This window comes from Poecilia reticulata, chromosome 19, assembly GCF_904066995.2.
Source record: "Poecilia reticulata chromosome 19, P_reticulata-male-v2, whole genome shotgun sequence".
Classification (NCBI taxonomy): domain Eukaryota; kingdom Metazoa; phylum Chordata; class Actinopteri; order Cyprinodontiformes; family Poeciliidae; genus Poecilia; species Poecilia reticulata.
Genome location: NC_088848.1, coordinates 25,137,024 through 25,155,208, shown reverse-complemented (window position 1 = coordinate 25,155,208; position 18,185 = coordinate 25,137,024). Strand labels below are relative to the sequence as shown.

At 39.8% G+C, this 18,185-nt stretch overlaps 1 protein-coding gene across 1 annotated transcript in view; it reads left to right on the top strand.

Annotated features, from left to right (window-relative positions):
• Positions 1-18,185, top strand: part of myo15b (myosin XVB) — a 192,967-nt gene that overhangs the window by 12,352 nt on the left and 162,430 nt on the right. The window contains exons 6-8 of the mRNA XM_081600474.1: positions 9,663-9,756; positions 9,837-9,940; positions 10,051-10,114. Coding sequence (XP_081456600.1) covers positions 9,663-9,756; positions 9,837-9,940; positions 10,051-10,114 — 262 coding nt within the window. The remainder of the gene's footprint in view (positions 1-9,662; positions 9,757-9,836; positions 9,941-10,050; positions 10,115-18,185) is intronic.

Below are 18,185 nucleotides of genomic sequence, written 5' to 3'. Positions count from 1 at the left end.
TCTGCCATCCAAAAGATGCAGAGTGAGCAGGCACTGGCGAGTAACCTGATTCTCCCACAGCTTCTGGACTATGGGTAACATTCGGCCATTCTCCAAAGGCGATGTTGGAAGCGTATCGTCGTTTTGGCCCAACGCAGAGGTCCACACGACCTTGTGTACCCGTTCCAGGGATCTAGACGTGGAAGCCGCAATGTAAGAAAGATCCTCTCGTCCGTGGAGGCAGAGGATTGCCTTAAAGAGCCCTACCAGCGGGTAGACGATGCCACCCATATGAACCCCGAGGATTCTACGGACGTTCCGCATCCCGCGCAGCAAATCGGAGCCTAAGGAGAAACAGCAACCTAGGTAACTTCATGATTAGCAGATGCCGATTAATCAACACTCATAATAGGCAAAAAGGGACTAAAAGCGAAAGCAGGAGCATGAAAGCGAGTTGGTCTACGCTGGTGTGCCTGATTGAGCCGCGAGCCATGGGGAATTTATAACCGGGGGAACATTCTCGGACACTGGTTGTCCAGGACTCTGCAATGGAATTAAGTCGTAAAATATAGCCGCGTAGGTCATAAGCCACACGACGATAGGCAGAGTGGAAGTCTTCTTCAACCAATACAGGATTACAAAAACTCCCCACCCTGTAGCCCAAAGGGCTAGGATTACCCATCTACGAAGCCAGCGACGTTTGCCTTGGCCCTTGATGGAGAAAGCCTGGTATGCAAGATAAATGAGAATGGACACTGCCAGTAGGCCTTCAATGATGGTGGCAGGATCTTGAGTGGTGCAGCCCGTGTAGCGTGGGTTCCTCCAAGGATCAACTCCATCAGCAGGGCCGTTGTGTCGATGGTGAGCCAAAGGCATGCTACCATGCCTCTTCGCCAATTGATGCAGGTCCTTCCCATCAGATAACAGGCAAAAAGGGAGGGAGCAAGATCCAACTGCTTCAGCAAGATGGGTCGCAGAATGATCTTTATGTGCCCTTGAAGGGCGACAAGCACCCTAAGGGGTTGCCCCGCGGACCAGGACCTGGTATGACAGTAGACTACCCAGGCCAGGATGAACCCGAGGTGTTCAAAGGTACTCACTTGAATGGGCTCAAAGAGTGAAGTGGAATTGGTCGAAGAATTAGATGCCATTTTGTCCTTTGTTGTTTCCTGCTTTGGATCCGGTCTTGACTGCAGCCGTGAAGAATGGTAAATGGCTCGTCGGCACATGACAGCTCCCTTTTATGCTGAAACAGGCTCCTACTTCGGGGGGAGGGGCTGATAAACCCTCCCCTTGCAATTGCAAAGCATTTTTAGCCATGCCTCCAAGACAACCTTGCCCAGAATTAAGGCAATGGCTACGCCCAGGAGGCCCAACAGATATGGCCATAACATGTTCAGAGCATTAAGCAACCAATGCTCGATAATACTGAGGCCTCCACCAACCACGTTACCAACCTCCTCCATCACATCTACAACGGTGGGGATCAGTGTAGAGCCCAGAGTCTCGTACCAGTAACAAGCATGTTGCTGCTGTCTCTTTCCGCATTTCTGCCACACCTCCTTAGAACTGTTGCAGGTGAGGTTAGAATAGAGAAGGTTAGGGCCAACCCAGTCAAACCCGGGATCCACCTCTCCGTCACATAGACTCTTCCGGAATGCATGACCTTCTGCGATGGCTATGAGAGTGTTGGGGATGGAAGGAACAGGGAGGTTGAGAATATTTTTGCGCTTCTGGAGTTGGTACCCCAAGATTGCATCAGTGCAGGTTCTGCCACTCCGCCATTTTCCTCCAATCTTTCGCCAGACCACGGCTGATGCATGGGTGTCATACTCATCCGCATAGTGGTCCTTGCAGTAAACTTCCCAGCCTCGGACCGTCTGGCAGGGTTTCCTTGCTAGCCCAATGGTGCACTGGGTTTTATTATGATTGCACATCATGCGCCAAGGCCTTGGAAGGACGTAATTGTCAGGTCTCCAAAACATACCCGGCCAAATCATACGATCTTTGGAGTAGACAGTAGCAATGTATTGGTACTTAATCCAGTAATTGTGAGACTCATTGAGGCAAGGCATAACCCAAGCTTGCAGTTCTTCTTGTTGGAGTCCCCACCATTCCCAATCCCAGGCCCGATGGTAGTCCTCGTACCATGCGCGGAGGACTAACTTTGCCGTTCGGAAGGTGTCAGGAGCGGGGCAGTGATATTTCCATGTGGAGTAAAAGGTGTTACTGGTTTGCCAAAGGTCACATCGCGGAGAGGACAGTGTTTTCACCCATTCGGTATCGTTAAGGCTATCAAAAATTTGTTGGGCTACACACTCGTCAATTTGCGCAAACTGGTCTTTCGGAGCGTTTAGGAGATCATCTGGAGTTGGAAATGGTTGTGTGCACATGTCAGCAAAGTACGGTCCCTCCAGTTTTCACGACACTAAATAAAAAAGTATGTTTTTATCATAGAGAATGATAATTTTAACTGATTTTCAGATGTATACGTTACTATACAACTCTATTTACTGCATAACCCATTTCCTACAGCAAAAGTTTTAAACCTCTCCTCAAGCCATTTTCTTATTGTCTCCTAACCATTACCCTTATAAATAGTGTGGAAATAGTGGAAAATATATTGAAAAGTAAAAAAAAAAATCAACCTTACATCAGTTTTCACCTATTCTCCTTTCTGGTTCTATTAAAATCTATATAATTTTGATATCTTCACATTCTGAAGCTCCACTTGACTCTCCTATGTATTCCCTGACCAGCTCTTCTCATAATAAAATAGTTTAGTTTATTTAAAAATTAAAACCGGTTAATACTCAATAAACTAATTGAAGACCTCACCAGAGCTTCCTCAGGCTCTTCACCTTTCTTTAACAGCGTCAATATTCTTGCAAGCACTACCATTCTCCTGAATATAATATAATATAATATAATATAATATAATATAATATAATATAATATAATATAATATACATGCTAAGTGGTAGAATATGTAGCCATTGCTCACACTGACATTACACTTTAAACAAAAAAGCCTCATTTTGCTGCTGTTTCATTTCCTTGTGATGAAATACAACATTGTGGTTAGAGTAGCTAAGTTTTTAGACAACGTTAGCAGTAAAATATTAGACGTGTGACTATTCCAGAATTAAAACGACTTAACCAAAAAAATTTGGTTCTATTTATGAATGTAAACTGACAAGATGTTATAAACAAGCGACATTCATGGCAAAATTCCCGACAGACCGTGTTACCTCATTCATACAGAGTTTCTGACTCCTGCTGCTGCCTTTAAGCACTCTGAGCCGTTCAGAGGGGGTGGGGGGCACTGTGCTAAAGGTGCTGTGGTGCGCCTTCAATATAAAAGCATGCGAGCGGAAGATTTCACAATCAAATATTTTTCGCAACTCCGGTGAAATTATTGGATGGGACAAATGTGGCTGCCTCCAATATTGGTGGGGGGACATGTCCCCCCCTGTCTCCCCCAGGTCCTACGCCTATGCGTTCAAGTATAGGTCCCCCCAATCCCCCAAAGTTACGGAAACTGGCGGCAATAACTAAACCAGCAGATAATTGTATCCTATTTTATTCGTGCACAATATAATGTAAATAGCAGTCGGAAATTCAATTTGTCTAACAGGTGTGAGAATGATCTAATAATCTGTTAATTGCAGCAAACCAAATTATACTTAGGGCTCCTTGGAGCATTGGGTCAGCCCTGCTGAACAGTCAGGAAACAGAAAAGCCTGGAAAAGTCTGTCCCTGCTAGAGATTCATAAATTCAATCTTCCTATTGGTCTCTTAAATTCAGTAGAGAGATGCACAGCGCAGTGGTTCGAGCTCTTCATGCAAAGCTGGCCCAAGGTAATATGGGGCCTTAGGCAGAATCTGATTCAGGGGCCCCCTTACTACTATGAACATCTACATCACTAACAGTGTTTAAATATAGATTTGTTGAAGTCTGTGAGAGGGGGCCCAGGTTAATTGGCTGAGCTTAAAATCAATCACTGATAATTGTTATTACTTGCTGTGATATATTTGTGAACAAACCCAGCTCAAACACAAAGATTATAGACAGCAGCAGATTGTACACAGCAAATTCAAAAGTGTTAAATGTTTTGGTGTTAGACTTTGCAGAGTGAATTTTACTCTAATAGAGTCACATTCTGTTTATGAAACTCTGGGGTGTATATTATTAGGAGTTAAAATCGAGTGTTAAAACAAAGTGTTTCCGTATCAGATCTAGAGATGTTAAAATGGAATCAATAACTCCTGACTTCTTAACTCTGAACTCTTACAGTGGCTATAATACTAAAAGAGTAAAGTCACTGACTCTGCCCCCCAAATCACAGGTTCCCACCAAAGCGAAGCGAAGCCAAGTCAAGTCATTTCATAACAATTTACTTTCCACATGTCTGAGTTGTTCACTACACTTGGTAAGTATTTTTTTCTGGGATAGTTTATAAAACTATTATCTTTGGTTGAGACCAGTCTCAACTGAACGTGACAGATGTCACGTTTGCCACATTGCTAGGTGATTGCATATTATTTATTATTGCATGCTGAATGTTTGCAGAGTATAAGTCTTGGAGAAAAAAATTGACCAGGTGAACATTCAAATTCTTGGCTCACTTAAATAGATTTGTAATAGTCTGGACTATGTTTTTCATGATTTTGAATGTGTACATAAATATTTGTAAGATTTATCAACCTTTCTGATCCCGATTCTTTTTTTTTTTGAAAAACTGTAAAAGCCTTTTTTATGTTGAAAGCATGTTCTGCACTCATACCAGATATAATTTATGTTGTCATTATTCCAATTGTTGTGCTTTCTCATATGCAGAATGTTTTAATCCTTTTATTGCCACTTTTCTAGATATTAAGATCAGTTTGGTTGAGGATGAATGGCCAGTCGTCAGCATCAGTCTTTCTCACCCACTGACCAGTCCGTCTCTTCTCAGAAGATTCATGCTCAAAAAATGTGTTAATATCCCTGAAAATCCACATCTCTGTAATTGAGGCTTGTTGTTAGAGGTGTAGTAAAAATGTATTCCTTTGTTACATTTTTCATTGTTATGTTTTTTGTTTGTTATGATCCAGAGAGCAACACTGGCTATTTTACTTGGAGACTCGAGACTGTCCAATGCAGTACCTATGAGGAGCATGTTGGTGTCCCCGGTCAAACTTCACAAACGATCTGTGTTAGTGAGTTGACAACCCTTTGGGGGAGTGTAGATAGGCCCTGTGTCTTATTAGATATTCAACAGAAACATAAACTGGGTAAGAAATGATGGCAATGAATACCAGGTTGGCCTGCTGTGTACTGTAATATCCAACAATCTACTTGTGTTAAAAGAAAATTCACTGTATCATATTACATGAACTGCATGCATTACTTTCTCCACCTTGTACTTTGAACAATTTCATGTATGTTGTATTGAAGAAAAATGTATTAAGAAGCACACTGTTTTTTATTTTTTTGTATCGACTCGCTGACATAGTGGTGCAGTTGGTAGCACTATTGCCTGGCAGCAAGAAGGTCCTGTTTTCGGTTCCCAGCCCGGTGTCTTTCTGCATTGAGTTTGCATGTCCTCCCTGTGCATGGTGTGTTCTCTCTGGGTACTCTGGCTTCCCCCCACAGTCCAAAAACATGACTGTTAAGTTAATTGGTTTCTCTAAATTCTTCTTAGGTGTATGTGTGCATGGTTGTTTGTCCTGTGTGGCCTAGCGACCTGTCCAGGGTGAACCCTGCCTCTCGCCCGAAATGTCTCATTGGAGATGGGCACCAGCACCCCTCCCGACCCCACTAGGGACAAAGGTGTAAGAAGATAGATGGATGAATGGACAGCTGACATAGACATTTTGAAAACAACATGTGAAACATGAAAGTGTATGTTATAGTAATATTTTTTTCTAATTATAGTGCATGCTTTGAAATAAACACATTTCAGAAAATTGCCTCTTTATTAAATGTTTATTTTCCAAATAATTTCTCAAAGCTCAAAAAAACAAAAATACATATTTAGTATTACCATATTTTCCGCACTATAAAGGCGCACTGGATTATAAGGCGCACTGCTGATTTTTGAGAAAATTTAAGGCTTTTCGTCTTATAGTCCGGAAAATACGATAATTACACATAACTCTTAAGGGTAAAACAATACTCTATGAGAGTTAATATTTAAGATCTAACATCGATTTAATGTTAGTAATTGTTAAATGACTAACTCCAGGCAGATTTGATATTTGACACTTAACTAGAATTAAGGTTCCAACTCTCCAAGAAGAGTTAAATTAACACTCTCTAACGTGGATCCCGTCGTCAGAGACGGAATCCACGTCTCTGATGTGGACGGGATTCACATCCACGTCAGAGACGTGAATGTCAGTGTTGATTTTAACACTTTAGAAGTGTTGAAATCAAATCTGACAGTTAAATTGGCCCTTCTGGATTTACTGTGTAGTCATGGTAACACAACAATCAAACTATCAAAATTATTCTTTGCACTTTTACAAAGTAAACTTCCTAATTAAATCCTAAATGTTCAATATTTTATTTATTTATCTCTGCTGAAACACTAAATACAATTTTATAGCATCTTCATTTTCAACAAACAAATGCTACAGTTTTAGATCTATGGTCCATGTTACAAATCAACCATTTACAGGGGTGCTAGACAAAGGTCTAGCACCCCTGTCTGGTAGATTTTTTTAAGCAGACCTATGAAGACACTGTTGTAGTAATCGACTGGTAGATTTGGTAGATTTTTTTAAGCAGACCTATGAAGACACTGTTGTAGTAATCGACTAAACTTAAATGCATGGATGTTTCTCAAGATCTTGTTGAATGGCAAAATCCAATGACAATAATTTACCTCTCAACTTTACAATTGTAGATCTCAGAAGTGCATATATTGAAAAATTATGTAGAGTTAACCCCTCAGCTTTTTTGATTTTTAAAGGAGTCTGCAGCCAAGTTGCTACAGAGGTTAAACAGTCAGAACAAGGTTTCCCCCAGAAAACTTGCTAAGCCCGATGTTTGGGGCACTCGGGCAGTTTATCCAGTGTTCAAGTTGACAAGAAACTTGAACATATCACTTGATAATTATGTTATTGGAAGATTAATACCCGAACACCAACTATAAAGTCTTAGAAATGCAAACATAAAATAAATAAATAAATAAATAAATAAATAAATAAATAAATAAATAAATAAATAAGCAATGCTTTGCCTGGTGGTGGCACAAGTAAAGTCTGGTGGCTCGCAAGGTTTATAATACAATGAGGGACACCCAGCAGATAATATCATTGTTAATTTAGTAAAATAGAAATACATTTGTTTATTTCACAACATACTTCATAACCAACATGCTTCATCTCCTATGATCTATTTAAAAATATAGTCTCAGATCAACACAGCCCTCCAGAAAGTCAGCAGCTATGTCAGGGAAAATATAGCCTACATTTACTTTGCATTAATCTCCACACAATGACAATGATACAGTATGATGATTCAATCTTTTAAAATCTTTCTCAGTGTAGCCCTTTTTAACATTGGGTCCCTGCCCCTCCGAAGGTCTCTGCACGGCCCTGGTTTTACAATATAGCATAATTTATTAACTATGGGACGTGGAATGTCACTTCTCTGGTGGGGAAGGAGACGGAACTAGTGTGTGAGGCCGAGAGGTTCCGGCTAGAAATAGTTGGTCTCGCCTCGACGCATGGCTCTGGATCTGGAACCAGTCTCCTTGAGAGGGGCTGGACATACTTCCACTCGGGAGTTGCCCACGGTAAGAGCCGCCGGGCAGGAATGGGCATACTTGTTGCTCCCCATCTCGGCGCCGGTACGTTGGGGTTTACCCTGGTGAATGAGAGGGTAGCCTCCCTTTGCCCACGGGTGGGGGGACAGACCTCGGATTCAAGATTTGAATCTTGAATCCCCCCTGTGGGGGGTTCTCCGGGAGTATGGGGTACCGGGCCCTTTGATTCGGGCTGTTAGGTCCTTGTATGAAGAGTTTCAGAGTCTGGTCCGCAATGCTGGCAATAAGTCGGGCTCATTTCTGGTGAGAGTTGGACTCCGCCAAGTCTGCCCTTTGTCACAGATCCTGTTCATTACTTTCATGGACAGAATTTCTAGGCGCAGTTGAGGTGTTGAGGGGATCCGTTTTGGTGGCCTTAGGATCGCATCTCTGCTTTTTGCAGATGATGTGGTCCTATTGACTTCATTGTGATTTGCAGCTCTCGCTGGAGCGGTTCACAGCCAAGTGTGAAGTGGCCGGGATAAGGATCAGTGCCTCCAAATCCGAGGCCATGGTCTTGAGCCGGAAAAGGGTAGAGTGGCTTCTCCGGCTCCAAGTGGAGGAGTTTAAGTATCTGGATCTTGTTCACTAATGAGGGAAGAAGGGAGCGGGAGATTGACAGGCGGATTGGCGCAGCGTCTGCCGTGAAGCAGGCACTGTACCGGTCTGTCATGTTGAAGACAGAGCTGAGCTAAAAAGCGAAGCTCTCAATTTACCGGTCAATCTACATTCATGAGCTTTGGATCATGACAGAAAGAACAAGATGGGTTCGAAATGGGGGCCGAAATGGGTTTCCTCCACAGAGTGGCTGGGCTCTCCCTTAGAGATAGGGTGAGAAGCTCGCTCATCCGGGAGGGACTCCACGTCGAGAGGAGCCAGTTGAGGTGGCTCGGGCATGTAAGGATGCCTCCTGGATGCCTCCCTGGTGAGGTGTTTCGGGCACATCCCACCGGGAGGAGGCCTCGGGGAAGACCCAGGACACCCTGGAGGGACTATGTCTCTCGGCTGGCCTCGGAACGCCTTGGGGTTCCCCCAGAGGAGCTGGAAGACGTGGCTGGGGAGAGGGAAGTCTGAGCCTCCCTTCTGAAGCTGCTGCCCCTGCAACCCGATCCCGTATAAGTGGAAGAAAATGGATGGATGGATGGATGGATGGATGGATGGATGGATGGATGGATGGATGGATGGATGGCATTCCAATTTGCAAGCACAACATTCATATCTCATGCATTTTACACAGACATATTCCAATGTATGCATGGACAAAGCTGAAATTCTGCCATTTTACTTTGCAGGGTTACAAAACTCAGTTCATAGAGTCTGATTTACTAGTACAAAATATGACCCAAATTTGTGCCTAAACATCCACCATTTAATATGTATATTAAAAAAGTACATTATGTACTTTTCTTAATATATATAAAAATATATATATATTGACATTTAAAACTTTCACTATTGTGACAGTTTGGTATGAGACAGAACATCTATGAAAAGATTGAGCTCCTTCCAGTGCTTTCATTGCCGTATAAAAAAATAAATCGCTCCGGGTCAAAAGCAACCAATAAGAGCCAGAAGTAGGGTCTTTGAGTTGTCAATCAAGCTCCTGTATGTCCTGCACAGTATGGACAAACAACTTACCCTTCCAGTTTATCCATCGTCATCTGTGGCCATGCTAGTTAGCCTGAGCAGTCATGATAGGTTCTGTTAACAAAAACAGAGCCTGTCATCTCTTAACTCCATTATTAGGTATTTTGAAAAATGATTGATACTTTTATAGATTAAATTCTAATATTTCTTTGAAGATTTTGAAGAGTCTCTTCAGTTTAGGAAGCTATTTCTCCTCAGTTTTTCTATGATAATTTGTCCAATACATTTCTTCTTACTCAGTGGACAGAGTGGTTCTGGAAAGACTGAAGCTATGAAGCAAATAGTCCATTACCTCAGCTCAATGTATCAGGACAGAAATGACAACCTAAGACAGGTAATTCAAAGTTGGAAAAAAAAACAAAAAAAAAACAATTATTTTTCTCTCATATGCACTTGTTTTCATTTCTTAATTAGCCGATGGAAGTCTTTCCCATCTTGGAAAGCTTTGGGAATGCCAAGACCATTCTTAACAACAACTCCAGCCGATTTGGCAAGTATCTTCACATTCACATACTCCAGTAAGTCCACCGATTATCACTTAATTCAGGAATATTTGTAGATTGATCTCTTTATCATGACTGGTAAAATTGATTGCAGCTATTTTTAAATTTTCCCTCCTGGTTGACAGTGGAGTTGTTGTAGGAACCTCACTGTCTAACTATCTCTTGGAGAAGTCCAGGGTTGTCTTTCAGGTAAGTTCAGAGTGCTTTGACATATTACAGTTTCTGTCAAAAAATACTTTAGACAGAGGTATTGGTCTTGAAAATACAAGAAAAGATTTTAATGCATAGAATATGCATTAAATTCCAGATTTTCACTGTTAGTACTACTTCACAGCTCCTCATTTCTGAGGGGTGTATATATCTAAGGTAAGTTTGGCACAGATTGAAAGAATTACTTTCTAGTAAAGGACAGTCTATTCTTGCTATTATTAATTGGAGTCTGTCCGCTGGTGTGATTCTGGCTGCACTACAGCCCGAGCTGTAGTGCAGCCAGCTTAAGAAATCTGGCATCGATCACACTGTCATGGCTAATTACATGCCTATTTAAATGCTCTCAAAGGCTTCAGGGAAAATTGTTTTTGTCATCGAAAGAGTTTTTAACCAAGAACATTCTAGAGTTTTTTTTTGTCAATCTTTAAAAGCTTTCATAGCACAGGATGTTCATTGATCAAGTGTCTTTATCCTGACTTAATCAGGGTAAGTCAAACTGTAAGGCTAAGGCAGAATACGCAGAAGTGGAGGAAACCGTGACATTTCACAGAAGATTTGACCAATTTATCTGCAGTTTTGGAGGAAAAAGCTGGATGGAGAGATGAAGAAGAGGGAGCTGGTTCTACTGAAGGATTGCGACCAGATTTTTTGAGCCACAGGAAGCAACAACGACTCCAACATTTCTTGGGAGGAAGTGTCCAACAGTGACAGTGCTCTCTGCTCCAAATCACTGAATATTAATAAACAGATATATGTATATAATAGTTACACATCTTTAATTCTGGCTTACCCCCATATAAGAAATTGAATTCTACTTTGCACTATTATTACACTACTATTATTTTATTAATATTACTATCGCTATTGTTGATGTTTTGATTTTATGGTTGTTTCTGTATTTATATCAAAAATAATTTTCCAGAGAACAAAAAAGGCATGTCAATCAAAATTAATTTTACAGGTGTCTACAAAAAATATAATGACATTCAACTTAAAATCGGTAGGCCCAACAGCAGCCAATCAGAGTGAAAAAAAATATTCCAATATTATATATAATTTACCTTTATATTATTTTACCTTTTATCTGAAAACAAGGTCTGTGTGTTCTTGCCACGCAGTCCTCTGTATTAATTATTGCTCGAAAGGTCTTGCCATACCTACGGAAGAAGATTAGGGCCACTGAATAAAAATGATAAAAAGTGTAAATTTTCTTTAGTAGGTCAGAAAAAAAAATCTCCGAATTCAGAGGGGAAAACGTAAAAAAAAATAAAATAATAATAATAATTTTTTTTAAAGAATTCAGAGGTTAAAAAAAAAAAAAAATCAGTGCCCCCCCCCCCCCCCCCAAATTTTTTTTCAGAATTCAGAGGGGGGAAAAATAAATAAAAAAATAGTGACCCAGACAAGCAACCGGCTTCAGATCCACAGATGCGAGTTGTAGCGGACAGCTAACTAACGTTCTGGAGAAAGATGTCTGATTTAAGTGACTTTTTACGTGCCAGAGGAGTTTCCGAAGCTTCCATTGCACTAATGGAAGAACAAAAGGTGAGTAAATCAAATGAGATAGTTTGGTCTCTAAATCCGAACGGTTATGGCTAGTTGTTAGCATGTTAAGCGGTTATGGGAATAAGCTGATTTACAATGTTAAATCACACAGCTGAATAAAGGATGGAACAGCTGTTGATTGCTGGAATTGTCCCGTAAGTGTTTGATGCATTTATTTTATTGTTCTGTTTGAATGTTTTATAATGAAACTAAGGTTAGTTGTATGTCAGCCACCTTCTAAATAAGATTTCTCCTGTAAACTGTGTAACTTTTAGTTCAGAGGAGGACAGAAACGTTTATATATGCGTATATTTAAAAGGAAAATGTATGACTTGCATCAATCTGGTGCAAGTCATATAGCCACCGATCTGCGACTGACTGTAGATCTGATCGTAGAATCCCTTCACCATATTTGCCAACACCAACTAAAGTGCATATCTATGCTATATTGTCTTATGTTTGTGTTACGGCGTTTAAAAAAGTTAAGTTTTGAGAATCACGAAATCATTTTCCTGCACTGTGATGTGTCATCTCAGGACTGAAATTACATCTCACTCCCTGAGCTACACGATCAGTACATCTATTGCACAGGTGTGGAAATGGTAGGCTTCATTTAACTAAATCAGACTTAATGTGATGTTTAATTTTTGTAATAAAACGGAACTGTTAACAATATTTCCTTGTGTGTTTTTATGCATGATACCTTTTACCTTAAATAGACTGTATATTTCCAAATCTGTCTTTATACTTGCATGCTAACCAATATAGTCCTTCCTCTTTTTCAGTAAAATAGAGGTTTGAACATTTACTGCTGCTATTACTGTAATTCTCCCCCAAAACAGTAAATTGCTTTAAGCAGGACCTAAGGATACAATCTTAAAGGTAACTTTAACGTTGATTTGCAGTGTAAATAATTGTCCTTTCTCATCTGTTTGTGTGCAGATTGACTGTGATGTCATAGGTCTCATGGACGATGCAACACTTGAAAACTACCTACCTACATATGGAGACAGAATTGCTGTTTTCAACTACTGCAGAAGCAGTCAGCCATTGTCCAAAAGAAAATATGGACTTCTTCAAAAGCTTCGTGATAAAATGAAGAACAGAAAGGAAAGTCCAAAGCAGACAACGACACAACAAGACAGAAAAAGAAGCAAAAGAGAACACAAAATGTTGAGATTGGATGGATACATAATGATGTAAAAACTACCAAACAGGTCAGAGTGAAGCAGGGAGGTGGCACTAGAAAAATTCAAATGGCCACTGATGCTGGATTAAAAGCCATTCTTCAAATAGGGAAGACCCTTTTTTTTCCTGATGGCACATCGCCTAAGGGACCTGAAAGAGATTCTGAGTTTGAGGTTTGGGACTTTAAACAGAGCCACCTTACTGAAGACTCCGGCCTGACTATTGGCAAAATGTATGAAGCAGCAAGACTGTCAATGTTACGCTTCTACATTGCAACAAAACCAAAAGATCCAGAAGAAGAAGATAACAGTAACACATCTGAAGTTGTATTTGTCTTGGAAAGCAGTAGCAGTGAATTTAATCCACTGCAGGTGGTGGAAGTCAGGAGTAATTCTGTTGAAGTCCTACATAGTTCAGAACTTTTAGATGATTCAGAAATTACTTTTGGTCCCATTCTAGGTGCTGAAGAAGACACAGACGACACATTAATCTATGAGGGTTTTGTTGTTCCCCCCAGTACAGCAAATCCAGAAGATGCAATAATGATCACTGTACGCTATGCTAACACTTTACATGACCTTATTACTGCATTCTCTGATGAAGAGATTATGAGTAAAACACTGAATGTAAAGCGCATACTTCCAGACAACACAGAAGAAGCAGGCACTGGCTCAGGATTACTGAGAGATGTTCTCACTTGTTTCTGGAATGGATTCTATGAGCGATGCACCCTTGGTACAACAGTGAAAGTGCCATTCATCCGCCATGACTTTACCGCTGAAAAATGGAAGGCAGTTGAAAGGTTACCAACTGCCAGTTTTGAAAGGTTACCAAGACTGTCAGTATTTTCCAAATAAAATTACTATCCCTTTTCTTGAACAAGTGCTTTAAGATCGCTGCAAACAGCGATCTTAAAGCACATTTAAGAATGTGAAGTTTTGAGGGAGGCAGTTAAGAATTTTTCTGTTGTTGACCTTGATGATCTTGTGGAAGTTCTTGACAATTATGGCTGTAGAAAAAGAATCACTCCTGAAAGTCTTCCTACAATCCTTGATGAAATAGCTCACAAAGAGCTTGTCCAAAAATCAATGTTCGTCATTGACTGCTGGAGGGATCTAGCAGTGGGTAGACAGATCTACCCACATCTGTCCCTCAGGCCAGAGGCACTGACCAAGCAGTTCTCAGACCGGCAACCAACTTCCAAAAAAGACTGTCAGCTGCTGAAATTTGCTGTAGATAGGCCTGTCGCGATAAACAATTAATCGGACGATAAATTAAACCTATCGATCTCATTTTAATTATCGTCGTTATCGTCTCTTCCGGCCTTTTTTCTTTCTGTTGATGACACTGAATGAAAAAAGGCTCAGCTCCAATGCTCTCCACTGACCCTCCCTTCCTCATTTCCTTAGTCTAAAGTCCAATGCACATTAGAACTGTCGGCTGATTGTCGACAGTTCTAATGTCGACAATCGACAATCACCTGAGAGACAAACCTGTCTCTCAGGTTTTCAAAACCTGAGAGACACATTAGCCGACAGAAATTCTAGGTATAACGGTTTGATCGGGTTCGTCGTGCCGTGTGGTGTCCAGCCACATGGGCACAAAATAATGTCTACAAGTCCAGTTAACAAATTTTAAAATCAGGCATTAATCAATACTTTACTAGAATCTACCTGTGATGCATGTGGCTAGAGTCAGCGTAAAGTCCTGACTGAATGAAAATCATTGTAAACTATTTATGTCACGTTAACGAAGAACAGCTGAAAACTTACCAGGTTTATCAACTGAGGTAGCAATTTAGCTCCAACTCCCTTATCATTTCTATATTCTTTGCACAAAACGTGCTACCGTAACACACTGCAGGATGATCGGTTAGATCGGCCAACGACATAAGATTGTCATAAGGGGAAAATAGGGGCAAAAAATCGTGTAGTATGAACTATTGCATTAGGTAGTCTGATGTGCCCGTCTTCTCTATTTAAATCTAGTGATTACTGAAGGCCAATATAGTATACAGACTTTATAATCTGCACTCTTTTGGTTGAATGCAGTATTTATTTCCACTTTCACTTTATGTTGTTTAGCTTTTATTCAAGTGTGTTTTTTGTTAATGGAGACTGAGAATCCATTTTATTTTTGTTTTTGGTTTTATTTAGGTGATCAGTTCCAGTGTTATGTGTTCTTTTGAAAATAAGGTATCTATCAGGAAATCGCATGTATTATTAGTCATTTCCGTTAAATCAGTGTCAAAAGGTCTTGAAACAATATCGTTTATCGCAATAATTTTTTTAGACAATTAACCGTGCAGCAAAATTTGTTATTGTGACAGGCCTAGCTGTAGATTTAACTCCAAAGCAAAAGGAAGTGGAGAATCATCTCAAAAGATTCATAAGAGAGCTAGACTACATTAAGCTTCAGAAATTTTTGCGATTTTGCACTAGATCTGATCTTATTGTAACAAACAGTATATTTGTGGAATTTCAAGATATGACAGAGTTCACAAGAAGACCTATGGGACACACATGTGGAAGTACTCTGAAAATAGCAGACAGCTATGAAAACTTCCCAGATTTTCGTTCTGAATTCAATGCAGTTCTTGAAAGCAATGTCTGGGTAATGGACATTATTTGATTCATAGTCCAATGCACTACTTTTGAAATGTTCAATCAGAGTAGAGTAGAACTGCAAAGAAACATAAAGAATATGTATTTTGAACTGAGAGAAATTACTCCTGTTTAAAAGAAATTGATAGAAATTAGCTGTTTCTGTTGGAAGCTCAGTTTTGGCTAAGAATATTCAAGTTTATTTTATTATTCCTAGTTTCACATTATACAATGAAGTTGCCAAAAAACAAATAACTGTTTATTACATCCAAAAGCATCTTGACTTGATCTCACATCTCCAGCTGCTGGATAAAAACCTTCAACGGTAACAAGAAAAATATTGTTAGAGATCTATACAATTATAATAAAACTTGCTTTTAAGCTTTCTTTAATAGAACATATATTAAGTGACAGTTTAGTTAAATCACAAACTCTTTTGGTAAGGAGTAAGACTTATAAATTTGTTATTTAGTAATCGGGCCTAGAATAGATGTGGAATAAAACAAGAAACTGATTTATATTGAAACTCTTATACAATGTTTCAACATTTGCAAATGGTGAATATGGGTCAGTTCATTTTGAATGTTTTATGTCTGAAAATGTTTTTGTTTTTCATTTTTATTTTCAACACATCTGTTAAGGAACGTTCAGGTGTTAGTCTTTTGTATTTTCTGTTGAATACAAAAGTACAATAGAAAGTTATAGAAAACATTCTTCAACATTTTCCTTAATTTTATAAATGTTCGTGTCACTAAGCAAATGTGCTGTTCACATGTCATCAATCAAGCTGTGTGATTGTTTCAGTATGTTTTTAAAGAAATCCACTTGTTCCTAATGTTATAAAACTACAATGCAGTGCAAAACCTGAGGTTATTTGATCAAATTCAAGCAAAATTGTCATGTTCAGAAATGAGCAATTGATCTAACACCTGTACAAATGTCCTTGTTGTCAACAAGTTATGGATTTTTGTATTTTATCAACAATTAGCACTTATTCTATCTCTGCATCTGAGATGACATGTTATTTTTGATACCACAAAAGCAGCAGTGTTCATGATCTTTTATACTAACTGTAGATAAGGTTATATTCAATCTGAAAGTTTGTTTTAAAAGTTAGGTCATTCTAATGGCCATGTTATTTAGATTAGCAAAACAAATGTTTTTTGTAATATTTTGCTAATAAAATATTACTTTACCCAATACTTTTCTGTTATGGTTTTCAATATGTAAATTAAGCTCGTTTTTCATTTGAACAGGTCTAATAACCAAAAGCAGACAAACCGCTGAATTTGAAGAAAGCTATAAAAACACTAAAAAATGTTCTCATGGGTTTTGGAATTTAGCAAATACAACTTCTTTAATTATAACTAACTTAAAACAAGAAAAGTTGGGGTGGTGTGGTGGTGGAAAAGCACAACCCATGTATGGAGGCCTCAGTCCTGAACGTGGACATCACAGGTTTGAGTCCCGGCCTGGTGACCTGTGCTGTGTAGCTTCCTTTCTCTCATTACTGGCTTTCCTGTCTGACCACTCTTAACCCTCCTGTTGTCCTCGGGTCAAAATGACCTGCCACTGTGTTAAAACCCCCCCAAAAATCCCCTAAATGTTATTTTTTTAACTTGAGATTTTAAGACTTTTCCTAGATTGGCCCATACAATAGAAAAAGTTAAATGTTGTTTTTATTCACATTTCCATGTAAGCTGTACAAAAAAAGGTTCAAAGATGGTCTTCGGGTCAAAATGACCCGTGAGGCAAATAGAGTTGAAATCAAGGTCACAGAGTTATTTACAAACCACAAAATGTAGCAAAGTTTTAGTTGTGTCTCAGATCAATCAGTAGCAGAAGTAAACAAGGCAAATCAGGTGGTGTTCTCGCAGACTTCAGAAGAACACCTGTTATTTCAAGAGGTTATAAAGGTCCTGCATAACAGGACCCCGAATTGTGTCTGTGCTGAAGCCATGAGTGTGAGTTATAACACTGAAGAGGCTTTAGAGACGATTTTCTCATATGTCCAGCAAGATAACTCTGATTCAGAAGAGGAAGCAGAGGATGTATCCGAAGAAGAAGATGAGGAATACAACCCAGAGCATGATGAATCATCTTCAGAAGAAGAAGAAAACCCTGAAGCTGAAAGTGAGACTTTCCTTTCAAAAAATGGCAAAATAACATGGTCCTCAGCGGCATATGACCAACACGGCAGGCATGCAGAACAAAACATTATAAAGATGACCCCAGGACCCACAAGGTATGCAGTTTCTCATGCCCATGATATTGTTTCTACATTCTACCTGTTTATCACACCAGCAATAGAAAAGATAATCCTGGAGATGACAAATCTGGAGGATTTTCGCAAATATGGAGACAGCTGGAAAAAGATGGATGAGATTGACCTGCAGGCCTACTTAGGGCTGCTAATCCTAGCAGGTGTATACAGGTCCCGAGGTGAGGCTGCAGCTAGTCTATGGGATGCAGAGAGTGGAAGGCCAATTTTCCGAGCCACAATGCCACTCAAACTCTTTCACACCTACTCAAGACTGATACGATTTGATGACCGTAAATCAAGACCAGCAAGACGTGTGACAGACAAACTTGCAGCCATAAGAGAGGTATGGGACAGTGGGAGCGGTTGCCCTACCTCTACAATCCCAGGGCCTGATGTTAACAGTGGATGAGCAACTGGTTCCATTTAGAGGTAATCTGTTTTCATATTTGTA